At 39.3% G+C, this 17,580-nt stretch overlaps 1 protein-coding gene across 2 annotated transcripts in view; it reads right to left on the minus strand.

Annotated features, from left to right (window-relative positions):
* Nucleotides 1-1,357: 1,357 nt before the first annotated feature.
* Nucleotides 1,358-17,580, minus strand: part of ccbe1 (collagen and calcium binding EGF domains 1) — a 117,627-nt gene continuing 101,404 nt past the window's right edge. For both annotated transcript variants that reach the window (XM_014138844.2, XM_014138842.2), the window contains exons 9-11: nt 16,648-16,683; nt 5,804-5,839; nt 1,358-2,406 (exon numbers count right to left, since the gene is read on the minus strand). In XM_014138844.2, the coding sequence (XP_013994319.1) occupies nt 1,981-2,406; nt 5,804-5,839; nt 16,648-16,683 (498 nt within the window). In that variant the 3' untranslated portion in view covers nt 1,358-1,980. The remainder of the gene's footprint in view (nt 2,407-5,803; nt 5,840-16,647; nt 16,684-17,580) is intronic.

A 17,580-nucleotide genomic window follows, 5' to 3' on the forward strand; every position in this document is an offset into this window, starting at 1 on the left:
GTTAACCTCTGTTCTATCCTCCTAGTTAACCTCTGTTCTATCCTCCTAGTTAACCTCTGTTCTGTCCTCCTAGTTAACCTCTGTTCTATCCTCCTAGTTAACCTCTGTTCTTTCCTCCTAGTAAACCTCTGTTCTATCCTCCTAGTTAACCTCTGTTCTATCCTCCTAGTTAACCTGTTCTATCCTCCTAGTTAACCTCTGTTCTGTCCTCCTAGTTAACCTCTGTTCTATCCTCCTAGTAAACCTCTGTTCTATCCTCCTAGTTAACCTCTGTTCTATCCTCCTAGTTAACCTCTGTTCTATCCTCCTAGTTAACCTCTGTTCTATCCTCCTAGTTAACCTCTGTTCTATCCTCCTACAGTAGTAAACCTCTGTTCTATCCTCCTAGTTAACCTCTGTTCTATCCTCCTACAGTAGTTAACCTCTGTTCTATCCTCCTAGTTAACCTCTGTTCTATCCTCCTAGTTAACCTCTGTTCTATCCTCCTAGTTAACCTCTGTTCTATCCTCCTAGTGAACCTCTGTTCTATCCTCCTAGTTAACCTCTGTTCTATCCTCCTAGTTAACCTCTGTTCTATCCTCCTAGTTAACCTCTGTTCTATCCTCCTAGTTAACCTTTGTTCTATCCTCCTACAGTAGTTAACCTCTGTTCTATCCTCCTAGTTAACCTTTGTTCTATCCTCCTACAGTAGTTAACCTCTGTTCTATCCTCCTAGTAAACCTCTGTTCTATCCTCCTAGTTAACCTCTGTTCTATCCTCCTACAGTAGTAAATCTCTGTTCTATCCTCCTAGTTAACCTCTGTTCTACCCTCCTACAGTAGTTAACCTCTGTTCTATCCTCCTAGTTAACCTCTGTTCTATCCTCCTAGTTAACCTCTGTTCTATCCTCCTAGTTAACCTCTGTTCTCTCCTCCTATTTAACCTCTGTTCTGTCTACCTCCAGAAGAGAAGTCTGAAGAGAGAGGGAGAGAGAGACGAGGAAGAGTGGAGCAGGGATTCGAAGGTTATCCTCATCACACCCCATCTCTCCCCCTCTCTCGCTCCCCCTCCTCCCTTTCTCCGTCTCTCTCCCCCCTTTCTCCATCTCTCCACCCTCTCGCTTTTGTCTCTCTCGCTCTGTCTCTCTCTCTCCACCCTCTCTCTCTCTCTCTCTCTCTCTCTCTAGTTCAAGCCGAGCCAGTCTTATCTCTTACTGCTCCAGCCATGACATAAGTAAAAACAGATGGAATACATGTTTCTGTTATTACTGCATTTATTTTCCAGTTTCTTTACATGTCCGATTTATGTTTGCATTGTAAAATGCCCCCTTTTGACCACATAAGCCTAGACTTGGATCTGCTCACATATAATATGGTGCCACTTAAAAACACTGGAATATTCAATTTCTTGAAAAGTTGCTCAATCCATCTCCAGTGGTACTCTCCATGACCTTTCTTCTTCTTCTTTCTGTCAAGGACCATTCTCCTGGAGGCTCGGCAGCCATAGCAACCACTTGGCTTTGGCTGAGTGTTACACACTTACTTAGCAGCCATAGCAACCAGAAACAATCCTTGGCTAGTGTTGCTGAGGCACCGAACAAACAAAGCTGTGGTGATTAGGAGCAAAGAAATCGAATTACATATTCTGTGATTTATGGGTAGGACGAATTGGACTCTGAATTGGACTATTCTCATGTGTGCATGAGTCTATAACAATGTGGAAACCACATTTAAGTAAGAAAGTAGACATTTGAGACATTCAAATTTAAATAAAATGTATTAGGAGTTAAATTCTGTTGAGCTAAGAAGACATTCAAATCCATAACACAATTTTTTTAACTAAAATATACATTTACAATCCTATTTATAATATAAAAATAGAGATTTTATGAAAAAAACAAAAACAGAAATACATTCTGACTTTTGAGTGACTTTAAGCAGTTCAATAAAAAATACTTTGATATTAATATTTACAAACAAATACTGAAAATCTGCCTCAAATTCAAAGCGTCCAATCCAAGTCTGAGTCTGTTGTTGAGGCTCGCATGGGTTTCCTCTTCCTATTCCTGTTCCTGTTCCTGTCCTCTTCCTTCCTGCGTGGTTTGTAGTCTTCTCCAGAGTTGCCCTTGGCAACATTTCGTGTTTTGTAATCCTTTGGTTTGTCTTCTCCAGAGCCCATGTCCACCAGGATATCTTGGTTCTCCCTCCAGCTGTCAGGCGATTGGTTGTCCCTCCAGCTCTCTGGGCCAACCATGGGGACCTCCCTCCCAGGCGACTGGTTGTCCCTCCATGTATCTGGGACCCCCACAGGGAACTCCTCTCCAGGAGACTGCATGACTCTGCCGAACACCTTGCTCTGTAGCTCAACGATATCGTTACGGATGTCAGCCATCAACAGCAGCAGGAAGTCAAAGGATCCGGGAGGGCCCTAGGTTGACAAATCAAAAGAGGAGGTTAATAACATACCACTGTCATTCACAGTTGTGGTCAATTCCATTTCAGTTGAGTAAGTTCCAGAAGCAAACTATGCATTACAATTGTCCATGTGGAATTGAAATGTCTGTTTACTTCCTGAATCGACTGAATTGAATTGGAACTGCTGTTAGTGTGTTCTACAGAATCACACCTCATCGCAAAGGTTTTTACTTATTTGTTTGTCAAGGGGGGGTGGATGACGCATTAATCTGGTGCTTTGATTTCACTCTACGATGAGATGATAAGAGACTCGGCGTTTGTTCCTTGACCTCTGAACCTTCTGGGTTCACCGTGGCAAAACTGTGCCTCTCGCCAACCCTCCCTCCATCCCCTCCTCCCTACCTCCACCCCTCTATTCTCCCGCCATCACCTCCTCCCTCCATGATCTGACCTACAGATGTGTGTCTGGAATCCAGCATTCGAAATCCAAAACATCCTGGAAAACTTCATGTGAAAGATTTGTAGGGATGGCCTCTACCCTCTCTCTTCTCGCTACCTCTCTGACATTACTGATGATATTTCAGAGGTGGTGCGTGTGGACTATGGATCTCAACACTGACAGAGAACAGCCTGGAGAGCTTTGGTCACGCAGCATGGAATCTAACATCACAACTCAGTTGGAGACTGAGTGTACAAAACATTAGGAACACCTACCTAATATGGAGTTGCACCCACTTTTGCCCTTAGAACAGCCTCAATTTGTCGGGGCATGGACTCTACAAGGTGTCAAAAGCGTCCCACAGGGATGCTGGCACATGTTAACTCCAATGCTTCCCACACTTGTGTCAAGATGGCTGGATGTCCTTTGGTTGGTGGACCATTCTTAATACACATAGGAAAGGGTTAAGCGTGAAACCCAGCAGCATTGCAGTTCTTGACACACTCAAACCGGCACCTACTACCAGCATCTCAGACTGCTATCAAACTTGTATGGCTCACTTAATAAGGATCAGACCCTTTAAAAAAAAAAAATTCTCCTAAAATGACATACCCAAATCTAACTGCCTGTAGCTCAGGACCTGAAGCACATCCAGGCATATTCTTGATACCATTTGAAAGGAAACACACCAGTTTGTGGAAATGTGAAATTAATGTTGGAGAATATAACACATTAGATCTGGTAAAAGATAATACAAAGAAAGAAACATGCATATTATTATTTATTTTTTGTACCATCATCTTTGAAATGCAAGAGAAAGGCCATAATGTATTATTCCAGCCCAGGCAAAATGTAGATTTTGGCCACTAGATGGCAGGAGTATGTGTGCAAAGTTTTAGACTGATCCAATGAACCATTGCATATCTGTTCAAAATGTTGTATCAAGACTGCCCAAATGTGCCTAATTGGTTTATTAATACATTACAATTGTGCACTCTCCTCAAACAATAGCATGGTATTATTTCATTATAATAGCTACTGTAAATTGGACAGTGCAGTTAGATTAACAATAATTTAAGTTTTCTGACAATATCAGATATGTCTATGTCCTGGGATTTTTTGGGGTTACTTACAACCTCATGCTAATCACATTAGCTCAACCGTCCCACGGGGGGGACACCGATCCCGTAGGAGGTTAGTTTATGTCAGCATCTTGGAGTGCTATCAAAGTTGTATGGCTCACTTAAAGTTTATGTACAAAATCTGAAGAAAATACGCACATCCAGGTACTTTCCACAGGTGCTGGAGTTGAAGGCAAACTCATGGAAAACAGAAAGGAAAACGCTGCACACTGCTGCTCATGCTCCCAGGTGATATTTATTTACAACGTTTCCACCCTTAGGTCTTCATCAGGCATCCATATCCCAGGTGGGGGTGGAAGGTCCTATACATAGGGGCAGTACTCAGTGACATCACTTCCTGAAACAGGAGGTAAAAAATGTACAACATAGTTCCCCAATATTAACATTCAATGTATCAAAATATATGATCATACACAGAGAATGTGATCAATATTTATAGTAATATACATACAATATTCAATTCTTTGAGCACCGCAGCAATATACAGACAGGTGAGAGAAAAAAATGTGGTTGCTGCTCATTTTGTACAAGCTGGACTTCCTGTTAGTTCTCTGAGATTCATTGGAATAGAAATGGTCAAGATGTCACACAGGGGAGGAGACAACGAGAGGAAACTTCTTCAAAGGGAATCTGGATCCACAGGCTCAACACGCTGTCTTCTCTGGGCCTTAACGAGGAGTTTGACTTGAAACCGTTTTTATAGTTTCAATAAGTCTAAATTATGTTTAAAAAAAAATCCTAATTGAATATTGTATGTGTGTATATAACTATAAATATTGATCACATTCTCTGTGTATGATGTATTTTGATACATTGAATGTTAATATTGGGAAACTATGTTATACATTTTTTACCTCCTGTTTCAGGAAGTGATGTCACTGAGTACTGTCCCTATATATCGGACCTTCCACCCCCACCTGGGATATGGATGCCTGATGAAGACCTAAGGGTCAAAAACGTTGTAAATAAATATCACCTGGGAGCATGAGCAGCAGTGTGCAGTGTTTTCCTTTCTGTTATTCACTTAAGTTTACCTCAGCATCTCGGAGTGCTATCAAACTTGTATGGCTCGATCGTGCTTCGACCCCTGGTATCATATAAAACGTACATAAGGCGGGGAAAATGTGTAGAATTGCAGGAAATTAGCTTTAAAATGGCTAAATGTTATCTCCACCAACAAGCGGGGTGTGAACAGTTTGGGGTTGCATGGATTGCTAGGTGGGGGTTTGTTACTTCACCGATAAATGCCAATATCCATCCAGACCTTTGCCACCTGGGAAATTTGTGTGACCAGTCCGTCTCATATAGTACACCATGCAGGGTGGTTGAAGGGAGACAGAAGAGAGAGAGTGTGTGTGTGTGGGCATGTTTAACTATTCTTGTGTGGACCAGAAGTTCCCACAAGAATAGTAAACAAAAATTTGACTAACTGGGTACATTTTGTTGGTCCCCATGAGGTCAAATGCTATTTCTTGGGGGGTTTAGGGTTAAGGTTAGAATTAGTGTTAGAATTAGTGTTAGGCGCTATGGTTAGGTTTAGGGTTAAGGTAAGTGTACGGGTTAGGGTTAAGTTTAGGGTTAGGGAAAATAGGATTTTGGATGGGACTGAATGAATTGTGTGTCCCCACAAAATTAGCTGTACAAGACTGTGTGTGTGTGTGTGTGTGTGTGTGTGTGTGTGTGTGTGTGTGTGTGTGTGTGTGTGTGTGTGTGTGTGTGTGTGTGTGTGTGTGTGTGTCATGGTGCATAACAGTATATCACTGACTGGTATATTGTAGGGTAGTTAAATGAAGACAGAAGAGTGGCATCAAAACAGAATCTTCACTTACTGGAGGTCCAGAAGGTCCAGGAGCCCCCGTCTCCCCCTAGAGAAACAAAACCAATATTGTGTTAAGATGAGTTACAGCTACAGAGCAATAAGGCTGGAGAAGACAACATTGACTGTCTTCTCTGTATACTGTCATTACCACACGGGAGATGAAAGTTCATTTTGAGTGAAGTTCAAAAACCTTGTTAATCCAGATGTTTACTTTATTGTTTTTAAATTACAGCAAAGAAACAGATTAATATATTTCAGTCTATGTACTAATATTGTAGCAGTATTGTACCATAGTAATAACCTGGGCAAGACATACTGAACAAAAAATATAAACGTAACATGCAACAATTTCATTGATTTTACTGAGTTACAGTTCATTTGAGGAAATCAGTCAATCGAAATAAATAAATTAGTCCCTAATCTATGGATTTCACATGACTGGGAATACAGATATGCACTTGTTGGTCCAAAAAAAACGGGCATCAGGATCTCGTCACGGTAGTTTTGTGCATTCAAATTGCCATTGATAAAAATGCAACTGTGTCCGTAGCTTATGCCTGCCCATACCATAACCCCACCGCACCATGGGGCACTCTGTTCACAACGTTGACATCAGAAAATAGATCACCCACACGTGGTCTGCGGTTGTGAGGCCGGTTAAACGTACTGCCAAATTGTCTAAAACAACGTTGGAGGCGGCTTATGGTAGAGAAATTAATATTACGTTCTCTGGCAATAGCTCTGGTGGGCATTCCTGCAGGCAGCATGCCAATTGCACTCTCCCTCAAAACTTGAGACATCTGTGGCATTGTGTTGTGTGACAAAACTGCGCATTTTAGAGTGGCTTTTTATTGTCCCCAGCACAAGGTGCACCTGTGTAATGATCATGCTGTTGAATCAGCTTCTTGATATGCCACACCTGTCAGGTGGATGGATTATCTTGGCGAAGGAGAAATGCTTGCTAACAGGGATGTTAACAAATTTGTGCACAAAATGAGGGAAATACGAGTTTTGTGCGTATGGAACATTTCTGGGATCTTTTTATTTCAGCTCATGATACATGGGACCATGTTGTGTTTCTATTTTTGTTCAGTGTAGATATTCAGACCATTTAAGTCCATAATCCTAAACTGTCAATGGTTGTGTAAACATTGTTTTGCAAAAAACTTGTGAAAAATATCCTCTTAACTTTTATCTCAGCCGTTGTGTCAAATGCATTGTACATCAACGTGCAACCTGAGTGTGTACGGGCCTAATAATGTAGCATTAGTGTAAGTATAGCATATTAATAACCTGGGCAGTATAGACACAGCTATCCAGCCCGTTAAAGCTATGTGATAGAGGAGGATGGGCATTGTGCTGTGTGGCCTGGATGGCGCCGATATGGACCTGACTACTGAGATTATTAGCTGAACACGGGTCAGACAGAGGCTGTGTAAATGTTGTACCAGATGGTTTAGATAAGCAGAACGTTGAAATCTTTCATACATCAACGGATACCCAAGTCATGGTGGATCATAAAAGGTACTGTGTAAAAGTTAGAGCAATGTAAACTGTTTCATACGTTGCCTGTAATCTAACCAATCACCTACCCAATATCAGTAAGATGGTCCATACACTATCCATATCTGTAATCTAACCAATCACCCAATATCAGTAAGATGGTCCATACACTATCCATATCTGTAATCTAACCAATCACCTACCCAATATCAGTAAGATGGTCCATACACTATCCATATCTGTAATCTAACCAAACACCCAATATCAGTAAGATGGTCCATACACTATCCATATCTGTAATCTAACCAATCACCTACCCAATATCAGTAAGATGGTCCATACACTATCCATATCTGTAATCTAACCAATCACCTACCCAATATCAGTAAGATGGTCCATACACTATCCATATCTGTAATCTAACCAATCACCTACCCAATATCAGTAAGATGGTCCATACACTATCCATATCTGTAATCTAACCAATCACCTACCCAATATCAGTAAGATGGTCCATACACTATCCATATCTGTAATCTAACCAATCACCTACCCAATATCAGTAAGATGGTCCATACACTATCCATATCTGTAATCTAACCAAACACCCAATATCAGTAAGATGGTCCATACACTATCCATATCTGTAATCTAACCAAACACCCAATATCAGTAAGATGGTCCATACACTATCCATATCTGTAATCTAACCAAACACCCAATATCAGTAAGATGGTCCATACACTATCCATATCTGTAATCTAACCAATCACCTACCCAATATCAGTAAGATGGTCCATACACTATCCATATCTGTAATCTAACCAATCACCTCCCAATATCAGTAAGATGGTCCATACACTATCCATATCTGTAATCTAACCAAACACCCAATATCAGTAAGATGGTCCCATACACTATCCATATCTGTAATCTAACCAAACACCTACCCAATATCAGTAAGATGGTCCATACACTATCCATATCTGTAATCTAACCAATCACCTACCCAATATCAGTAAGATGGTCCATACACTATCCATATCTGTAATCTAACCAATCACCTACCCAATATCAGTAAGATGGTCCATACACTATCCATATCTGTAATCTAACCAAACACCTACCCAATATCAGTAAGATGGTCCATTAGCTATCCATATCCGTAATCTAACCAATCACCTACCAAATATCAGTAAGATGGTCCATACACTATCCATATCTGTAATCTAACCAATCACCTACCCAATATCAGTAAGATGGTCCATACACTATCCATATCTGTAATCTAACCAAACACCCCCAATATCAGTAAGATGGTCCATACACTATCCATATCTGTAATCTAACCAAACACCCAATATCAGTAAGATGGTCCATACACTATCCATATCTGTAATCTAACCAATCACCTACCCAATATCAGTAAGATGGTCCATTAGCTATCCATATCTGTAATCTAACCAAACACCCAATATCAGTAAGATGGTCCATACACTATCCATATCTGTAATCTAACCAAACACCCAATATCAGTAAGATGGTCCATACACTATCCATATCTGTAATCTAACCAAACACCTACCCAATATCAGTAAGATGGTCCATACACTATCCATATCTGTAATCTAACCAATCACCCAATATCAGTAAGATGGTCCATACACTATCCATATCTGTAATCTAACCAAACACCTACCCAATATCAGGCTATCCATATCTGTAATCTAACCAATCACCTACCCAATATCAGTAAGATGGTCCATACACTATCCATATCTGTAATCTAACCAATCACACCCAATATCAGTAAGATGGCCCATACACTATCCATATCTGTAATCTAACCAATCACCCCAATATCAGTAAGATGGTCCATACACTATCCATATCTGTAATCTAACCAATCACCTACCCAATATCAGTAAGATGGTCCATACACTATCCATATCTGTAATCTAACCAATCACCTACCCAATATCAGTAAGATGGTCCATACACTATCCATATCTGTAATCTAACCAATCACCTACCCAATATCAGTAAGATGGTCCATACACTATCCATATCTGTAATCTAACCAAACACCCAATATCAGTAAGATGGTCCATACACTATCCATATCTGTAATCTAACCAAACACCCAATATCAGTAAGATGGTCCATACACTATCCATATCTGTAATCTAACCAATCACCCAATATCAGTAAGATGGTCCATACACTATCCATATCTGTAATCTAACCAATCACCCAATATCAGTAAGATGGTCCATACACTATCCATATCTGTAATCTAACCAAACACCTACCCAATATCAGTAAGATGGTCCATACACTATCCATATCTGTAATCTAACCAAACACCCCAATATCAGTAAGATGGTCCATTAGCTATCCATATCTGTAATCTAACCAATCACCTACCCAATATCAGTAAGATGGTCCATACACTATCCATATCTGTAATCTAACCAAACACCTACCCAATATCACTATCCATATCTGTAATCACCAATCACCTACCCAATATCACTATCCATATCTGTAATCTAACCAATCACCTACCCAATATCAGTAAGATGGTCCATACACTATCCATATCTGTAATCTAACCAATCACCTACCCAATATCAGTAAGATGGTCCATTAGCTATCCATATCTGTAATCTAACCAAACACCCAATATCAGTAAGATGGTCCATACACTATCCATATCTGTAATCTAACCAAACACCCAATATCAGTAAGATGGTCCATACACTATCCATATCTGTAATCTAACCAATCACCTACCCAATATCACTATCCATATCTGTAATCTAACCAATCACCCAATATCAGTAAGATGGTCCATTAGCTATCCATATCTGTAATCTAACCAATCACCACCCAATATCAGTAAGATGGTCCATACACTATCCATATCTGTAATCTAACCAAACACCTACCCAATATCAGTAAAATGGTCCATTAGCTATCCATATCTGTAATCTAACCAAACACCCAATATCAGTAAGATGGTCCATACACTATCCATATCTGTAATCTAACCAATCACCTACCCAATATCAGTAAGATGGTCCATTAGCTATCCATATCTGTAATCTAACCAAACACCCAATATCAGTAAGATGGTCCATACACTATCCATATCTGTAATCTAACCAATCACCTACCCAATATCAGTAAGATGGTCCATACACTATCCATATCTGTAATCTAACCAATCACCCAATATCAGTAAAATGGTCCATACACTATCCATATCTGTAATCTAACCAAACACCTACCCAATATCACTATCCATATAGTAATCTAACCAATCACCCAATATCAGTAAGATGGTCCATACACTATCCATATCTGTAATCTAACCAATCACCCAATATCAGTAAGATGGTCCATACACTATCCATATCTGTAATCTAACCAAACACCTACCCAATATCAGTAAGATGGTCCATACACTATCCATATCTGTAATCTAACCAAACACCCAATATCAGTAAGATGGTCCATTAGCTATCCATATCTGTAATCTAACCAATCACCTACCCAATATCAGTAAGATGGTCCATACACTATCCATATCTGTAATCTAACCAAACACCTACCCAATATCACTATCCATATCTGTAATCTAACCAATCACCTACCCAATATCACTATCCATATCTGTAATCTAACCAAACACCTACCCAATATCAGTAAGATGGTCCATACACTATCCATATCTGTAATCTAACCAATCACCTACCCAATATCAGTAAGATGGTCCATACACTATCCATATCTGTAATCTAACCAATCACCCAATATCAGTAAGATGGTCCATACACTATCCATATCTGTAATCTAACCAAACACCCAATATCAGTAAGATGGTCCATTAGCTATCCATATCTGTAATCTAACCAATCACCTACCCAATATCAGTAAGATGGTCCATACACTATCCATATCTGTAATCTAACCAATCACCTACCCAATATCAGTAAGATGGTCCATACACTATCCATATCTGTAATCTAACCAAACACCCAATATCAGTAAGATGGTCCATACACTATCCATATCTGTAATCTAACCAAACACCCAATATCAGTAAGATGGTCCATACACTATCCATATCTGTAATCTAACCAATCACCTACCCAATATCAGTAAGATGGTCCATTAGCTATCCATATCTGTAATCTAACCAAACACCCAATATCAGTAAGATGGTCCATACACTATCCATATCTGTAATCTAACCAAACACCCAATATCAGTAAGATGGTCCATACACTATCCATATCTGTAATCTAACCAAACACCTACCCAATATCAGTAAGATGGTCTATACACTATCCATATCTGTAATCTAACCAATCACCCAATATCAGTAAGATGGTCCATACACTATCCATATCTGTAATCTAACCAAACACCTACCCAATATCACTATCCATATCTGTAATCTAACCAATCACCTACCCAATATCAGTAAGATGGTCCATACACTATCCATATCTGTAATCTAACCAATCACCCAATATCAGTAAGATGGCCCATACACTATCCATATCTGTAATCTAACCAAACACCCAATATCAGTAAGATGGTCCATACACTATCCATATCTGTAATCTAACCAATCACCTACCCAATATCAGTAAGATGGTCCATACACTATCCATATCTGTAATCTAACCAATCACCTACCCAATATCAGTAAGATGGTCCATACACTATCCATATCTGTAATCTAACCAATCACCTACCCAATATCAGTAAGATGGTCCATACACTATCCATATCTGTAATCTAACCAAACACCCAATATCAGTAAGATGGTCCATACACTATCCATATCTGTAATCTAACCAAACACCTACCCAATATCAGTAAGATGGTCCATACACTATCCATATCTGTAATCTAACCAATCACCCAATATCAGTAAGATGGTCCATACACTATCCATATCTGTAATCTAACCAATCACCCAATATCAGTAAGATGGTCCATACACTATCCATATCTGTAATCTAACCAAACACCTACCCAATATCAGTAAGATGGTCCATACACTATCCATATCTGTAATCTAACCAAACACCCAATATCAGTAAGATGGTCCATTAGCTATCCATATCTGTAATCTAACCAATCACCTACCCAATATCAGTAAGATGGTCCATACACTATCCATATCTGTAATCTAACCAAACACCTACCCAATATCACTATCCATATCTGTAATCTAACCAATCACCTACCCAATATCACTATCCATATCTGTAATCTAACCAATCACCTACCCAATATCAGTAAGATGGTCCATACACTATCCATATCTGTAATCTAACCAATCACCTACCCAATATCAGTAAGATGGTCCATTAGCTATCCATATCTGTAATCTAACCAAACACCCAATATCAGTAAGATGGTCCATACACTATCCATATCTGTAATCTAACCAAACACCCAATATAAGTAAGATGGTCCATACACTATCCATATCTGTAATCTAACCAATCACCTACCCAATATCACTATCCATATCTGTAATCTAACCAATCACCCAATATCAGTAAGATGGTCCATTAGCTATCCATATCTGTAATCTAACCAATCACCCAATATCAGTAAGATGGTCCATACACTATCCATATCTGTAATCTAACCAAACACCTACCCAATATCAGTAAGATGGTCCATTAGCTATCCATATCTGTAATCTAACCAAACACCCAATATCAGTAAGATGGTCCATACACTATCCATATCTGTAATCTAACCAATCACCTACCCAATATCAGTAAGATGGTCCATTAGCTATCCATATCTGTAATCTAACCAAACACCCAATATCAGTAAGATGGTCCATACACTATCCATATCTGTAATCTAACCAATCACCTACCCAATATCAGTAAAATGGTCCATACACTATCCATATCTGTAATCTAACCAATCACCCAATATCAGTAAAATGGTCCATACACTATCCATATCTGTAATCTAACCAAACACCTACCCAATATCACTATCCATATATGTAATCTAACCAATCACCCAATATCAGTAAGATGGTCCATACACTATCCATATCTGTAATCTAACCAATCACCCAATATCAGTAAGATGGTCCATACACTATCCATATCTGTAATCTAACCAAACACCTACCCAATATCAGTAAGATGGTCCATACACTATCCATATCTGTAATCTAACCAAACACCCAATATCAGTAAGATGGTCCATTAGCTATCCATATCTGTAATCTAACCAATCACCTACCCAATATCAGTAAGATGGTCCATACACTATCCATATCTGTAATCTAACCAAACACCTACCCAATATCACTATCCATATCTGTAATCTAACCAATCACCTACCCAATATCACTATCCATATCTGTAATCTAACCAATCACCTACCCAATATCAGTAAGATGGTCCATACACTATCCATATCTGTAATCTAACCAATCACCTACCCAATATCAGTAAGATGGTCCATTAGCTATCCATATCTGTAATCTAACCAAACACCCAATATCAGTAAGATGGTCCATACACTATCCATATCTGTAATCTAACCAAACACCCAATATCAGTAAGATGGTCCATACACTATCCATATCTGTAATCTAACCAATCACCTACCCAATATCACTATCCATATCTGTAATCTAACCAATCACCCAATATCAGTAAGATGGTCCATTAGCTATCCATATCTGTAATCTAACCAATCACCCAATATCAGTAAGATGGTCCATACACTATCCATATCTGTAATCTAACCAAACACCTACCCAATATCAGTAAGATGGTCCATTAGCTATCCATATCTGTAATCTAACCAAACACCCAATATCAGTAAGATGGTCCATACACTATCCATATCTGTAATCTAACCAATCACCTACCCAATATCAGTAAGATGGTCCATTAGCTATCCATATCTGTAATCTAACCAAACACCCAATATCAGTAAGATGGTCCATACACTATCCATATCTGTAATCTAACCAATCACCTACCCAATATCAGTAAAATGGTCCATACACTATCCATATCTGTAATCTAACCAATCACCCAATATCAGTAAAATGGTCCATACACTATCCATATCTGTAATCTAACCAAACACCTACCCAATATCACTATCCATATCTGTAATCTAACCAATCACCCAATATCAGTAAGATGGTCCATACACTATCCATATCTGTAATCTAACCAATCACCTACCCAATATCAGTAAGATGGTCCATACACTATCCATATCTGTAATCTAACCAAACACCTACCCAATATCAGTAAGATGGTCCATACACTATCCATATCTGTAATCTAACCAAACACCTACCCAATATCAGTAAGATGGTCCATACACTATCCATATCTGTAATCTAACCAATCACCTACCCAATATCAGTAAGATGGTCCATTAGCTATCCATATCTGTAATCTAACCAATCACCCAATATCAGTAAAATGGCCCATACACTATCCATATCTGTAATCTAACCAAACACCCAATATCAGTAAGATGGTCCATACACTATCCATATCTGTAATCTAACCAAACACCCAATATCAGTAAGATGGTCCATACACTATCCATATCTGTAATCTAACCAAACACCTACCCAATATCAGTAAGATGGTCTATACACTATCCATATCTGTAATCTAACCAATCACCCAATATCAGTAAGATGGTCCATACACTATCCATATCTGTAATCTAACCAATCACCTACCCAATATCACTATCCATATCTGTAATCTAACCAATCACCTACCCAATATCAGTAAGATGGTCCATACACTATCCATATCTGTAATCTAACCAATCACCTACCCAATATCAGTAAGATGGTCCATACACTATCCATATCTGTAATCTAACCAATCACCTACCCAATATCAGTAAGATGGTCTATACACTATCCATATCTGTAATCTAACCAATCACCCAATATCAGTAAGATGGTCCATACACTATCCATATCTGTAATCTAACCAAACACCTACCCAATATCAGTAAGATGGTCCATTAGCTATCCATATCTGTAATCTAACCAATCACCCAATATCAGTAAGATGGCCCATACACTATCCATATCTGTAATCTAACCAATCACCTACCCAATATCAGTAAGATGGTCCATACACTATCCATATCTGTAATCTAACCAATCACCCAATATCAGTAAGATGGTCCATACACTATCCATATCTGTAATCTAACCAAACACCCAATATCAGTAAGATGGTCCATTAGCTATCCATATCTGTAATCTAACCAATCACCTACCCAATATCAGTAAGATGGTCCATACACTATCCATATCTGTAATCTAACCAAACACCTACCCAATATCAGTAAGATGGTCCATACACTATCCATATCTGTAATCTAACCAAACACCTACCCAATATCAGTAAGATGGTCCATACACTATCCATATCTGTAATCTAACCAATACCTACCCAATATCAGTAAGATGGTCCATACACTATCCATATCTGTAATCTAACCAAACACCTACCCAATATCAGTTTCCATACACTATCCATATCTGTAATCTAACCAATCACCTACCCAATATCAGTAAGATGGTCCATTAACTATCCATATCTGTAATCTAACCAAACACCCAATATCGGGGACATATTTACAAAATACTCCTCAGTACGTTTTTAGTGCACTAACTTACCCAAGTATTATGTAAAATATGTGTATTTCGTACATTATACAGGCATTGCATGGTGGCTAGCACTTTTTAATGAAACATTATTGTAAAATGCATACGTGTCATATCACCTTTAGACCAGGTCAGGGCATTTTCAGGTGGAAAGTTGACAAAACACAGCTGAAGGAAAGAGATAAAAGCTGCTTCTTTGCAGGAATGCACTGGGAATTCAATTCCCAAAATAGCCTCTGTTATAGAGTTTGTCTAAGTCCATAGTAGTCATAGATATGATGTTAAACATAATCTTCCAACATTTTTTTTTAAATATTTACATTCCATAAAAAAAAAAAGACTGTCTGAGGCTAAAATGAGACATTTGCCAGATCCAGATGAAAAACAGCCAAGACTAACCTGATCCCAGATCTGTTTGGCTTGACAAGGATTAACCATAGGAGTTAATTGACGAGACAGCACAAACTGATCTGGGACCAGGCTAGAAGAGAGCTAGAGATTAGGGAGGATGCTCCAAGGTTGTGTTCCAAATGGTACCGATTAACCAGAGTCCTATGGGCACTAGTCAAAGTAGTGGACTAGATAGGGAATTGGATGCGATTTGGGATGTAGCTCAAATCATGCTCTACCTTGACGCCATCTTTTCCTGGAGCCCCCGCAGGACCCTGTATGAGACGAGAGAAGACACAGATCACATCATTTTAACCATTCACTGTGTACAGTCACATCTAGGGTCCAGCTACATTTCAATGACTTTAGCATTTAAGGGCAAAGAATCTCTGTATCTCCTCTCAATACAGTCACCATCAAAGAACACTGGGGACAGAGAGCTGGGACCTCCGCCACATTCAGATCCGGACTGATTCATATTGTGCCACACTGAAATGTACACCATCACACACACACACCATCCATCACACACACACACACACACACACACACACACACACACACACACACACACACACACACACACACACACACACACACACACTGTGCCCACAACCCAGTTGCGACCTGGGTTCAAATACTATTCGAAATCATTTCAAATACTTTATCAGTGCCTGATTGTGCTTCACTGGCTTAAGGGACCAATAGAATAGCCCCCAAATCCTCCCCCTCAAGGAGCCACTGCAGAGCAATACAGAACACAGCAGAGTGTGATTCCATAGCATATAGAACATTTTCTCTACAGTATAAACAGTGGCATAGTTCTCTGAGCTTAATGTCATGCGTTACAGAGGACCCCTGGTGTTGATACAGTAGGTTAGTGTTTCAACAACTCTGGTGACAAAATTGAGTTGTAATACTGAGACTTGCATGACGGCGGAACAAAAAGGAGCCCAATGCGTTGTAATGTAAAGCATTCAGACATTTTACCCTGTTATTACTCACGAGTGGCACAGCGGTCACTACAGATCCTGGTCCGATTCCAGGCTGTATCACAACCGGCCGTGACTGGCGCAATTGGCCCAGCATCATTAGGGTTTGGCCGAGGTAGGCCATCATTGTAAATAAGAATTTGTTTTTCAAGTGTGTGTCCGAAAATCATGTTTGACTCG

This window comes from Salmo salar, chromosome ssa13 (assembly GCF_905237065.1).
Source record: "Salmo salar chromosome ssa13, Ssal_v3.1, whole genome shotgun sequence".
NCBI lineage: Eukaryota > Metazoa > Chordata > Actinopteri > Salmoniformes > Salmonidae > Salmo > Salmo salar.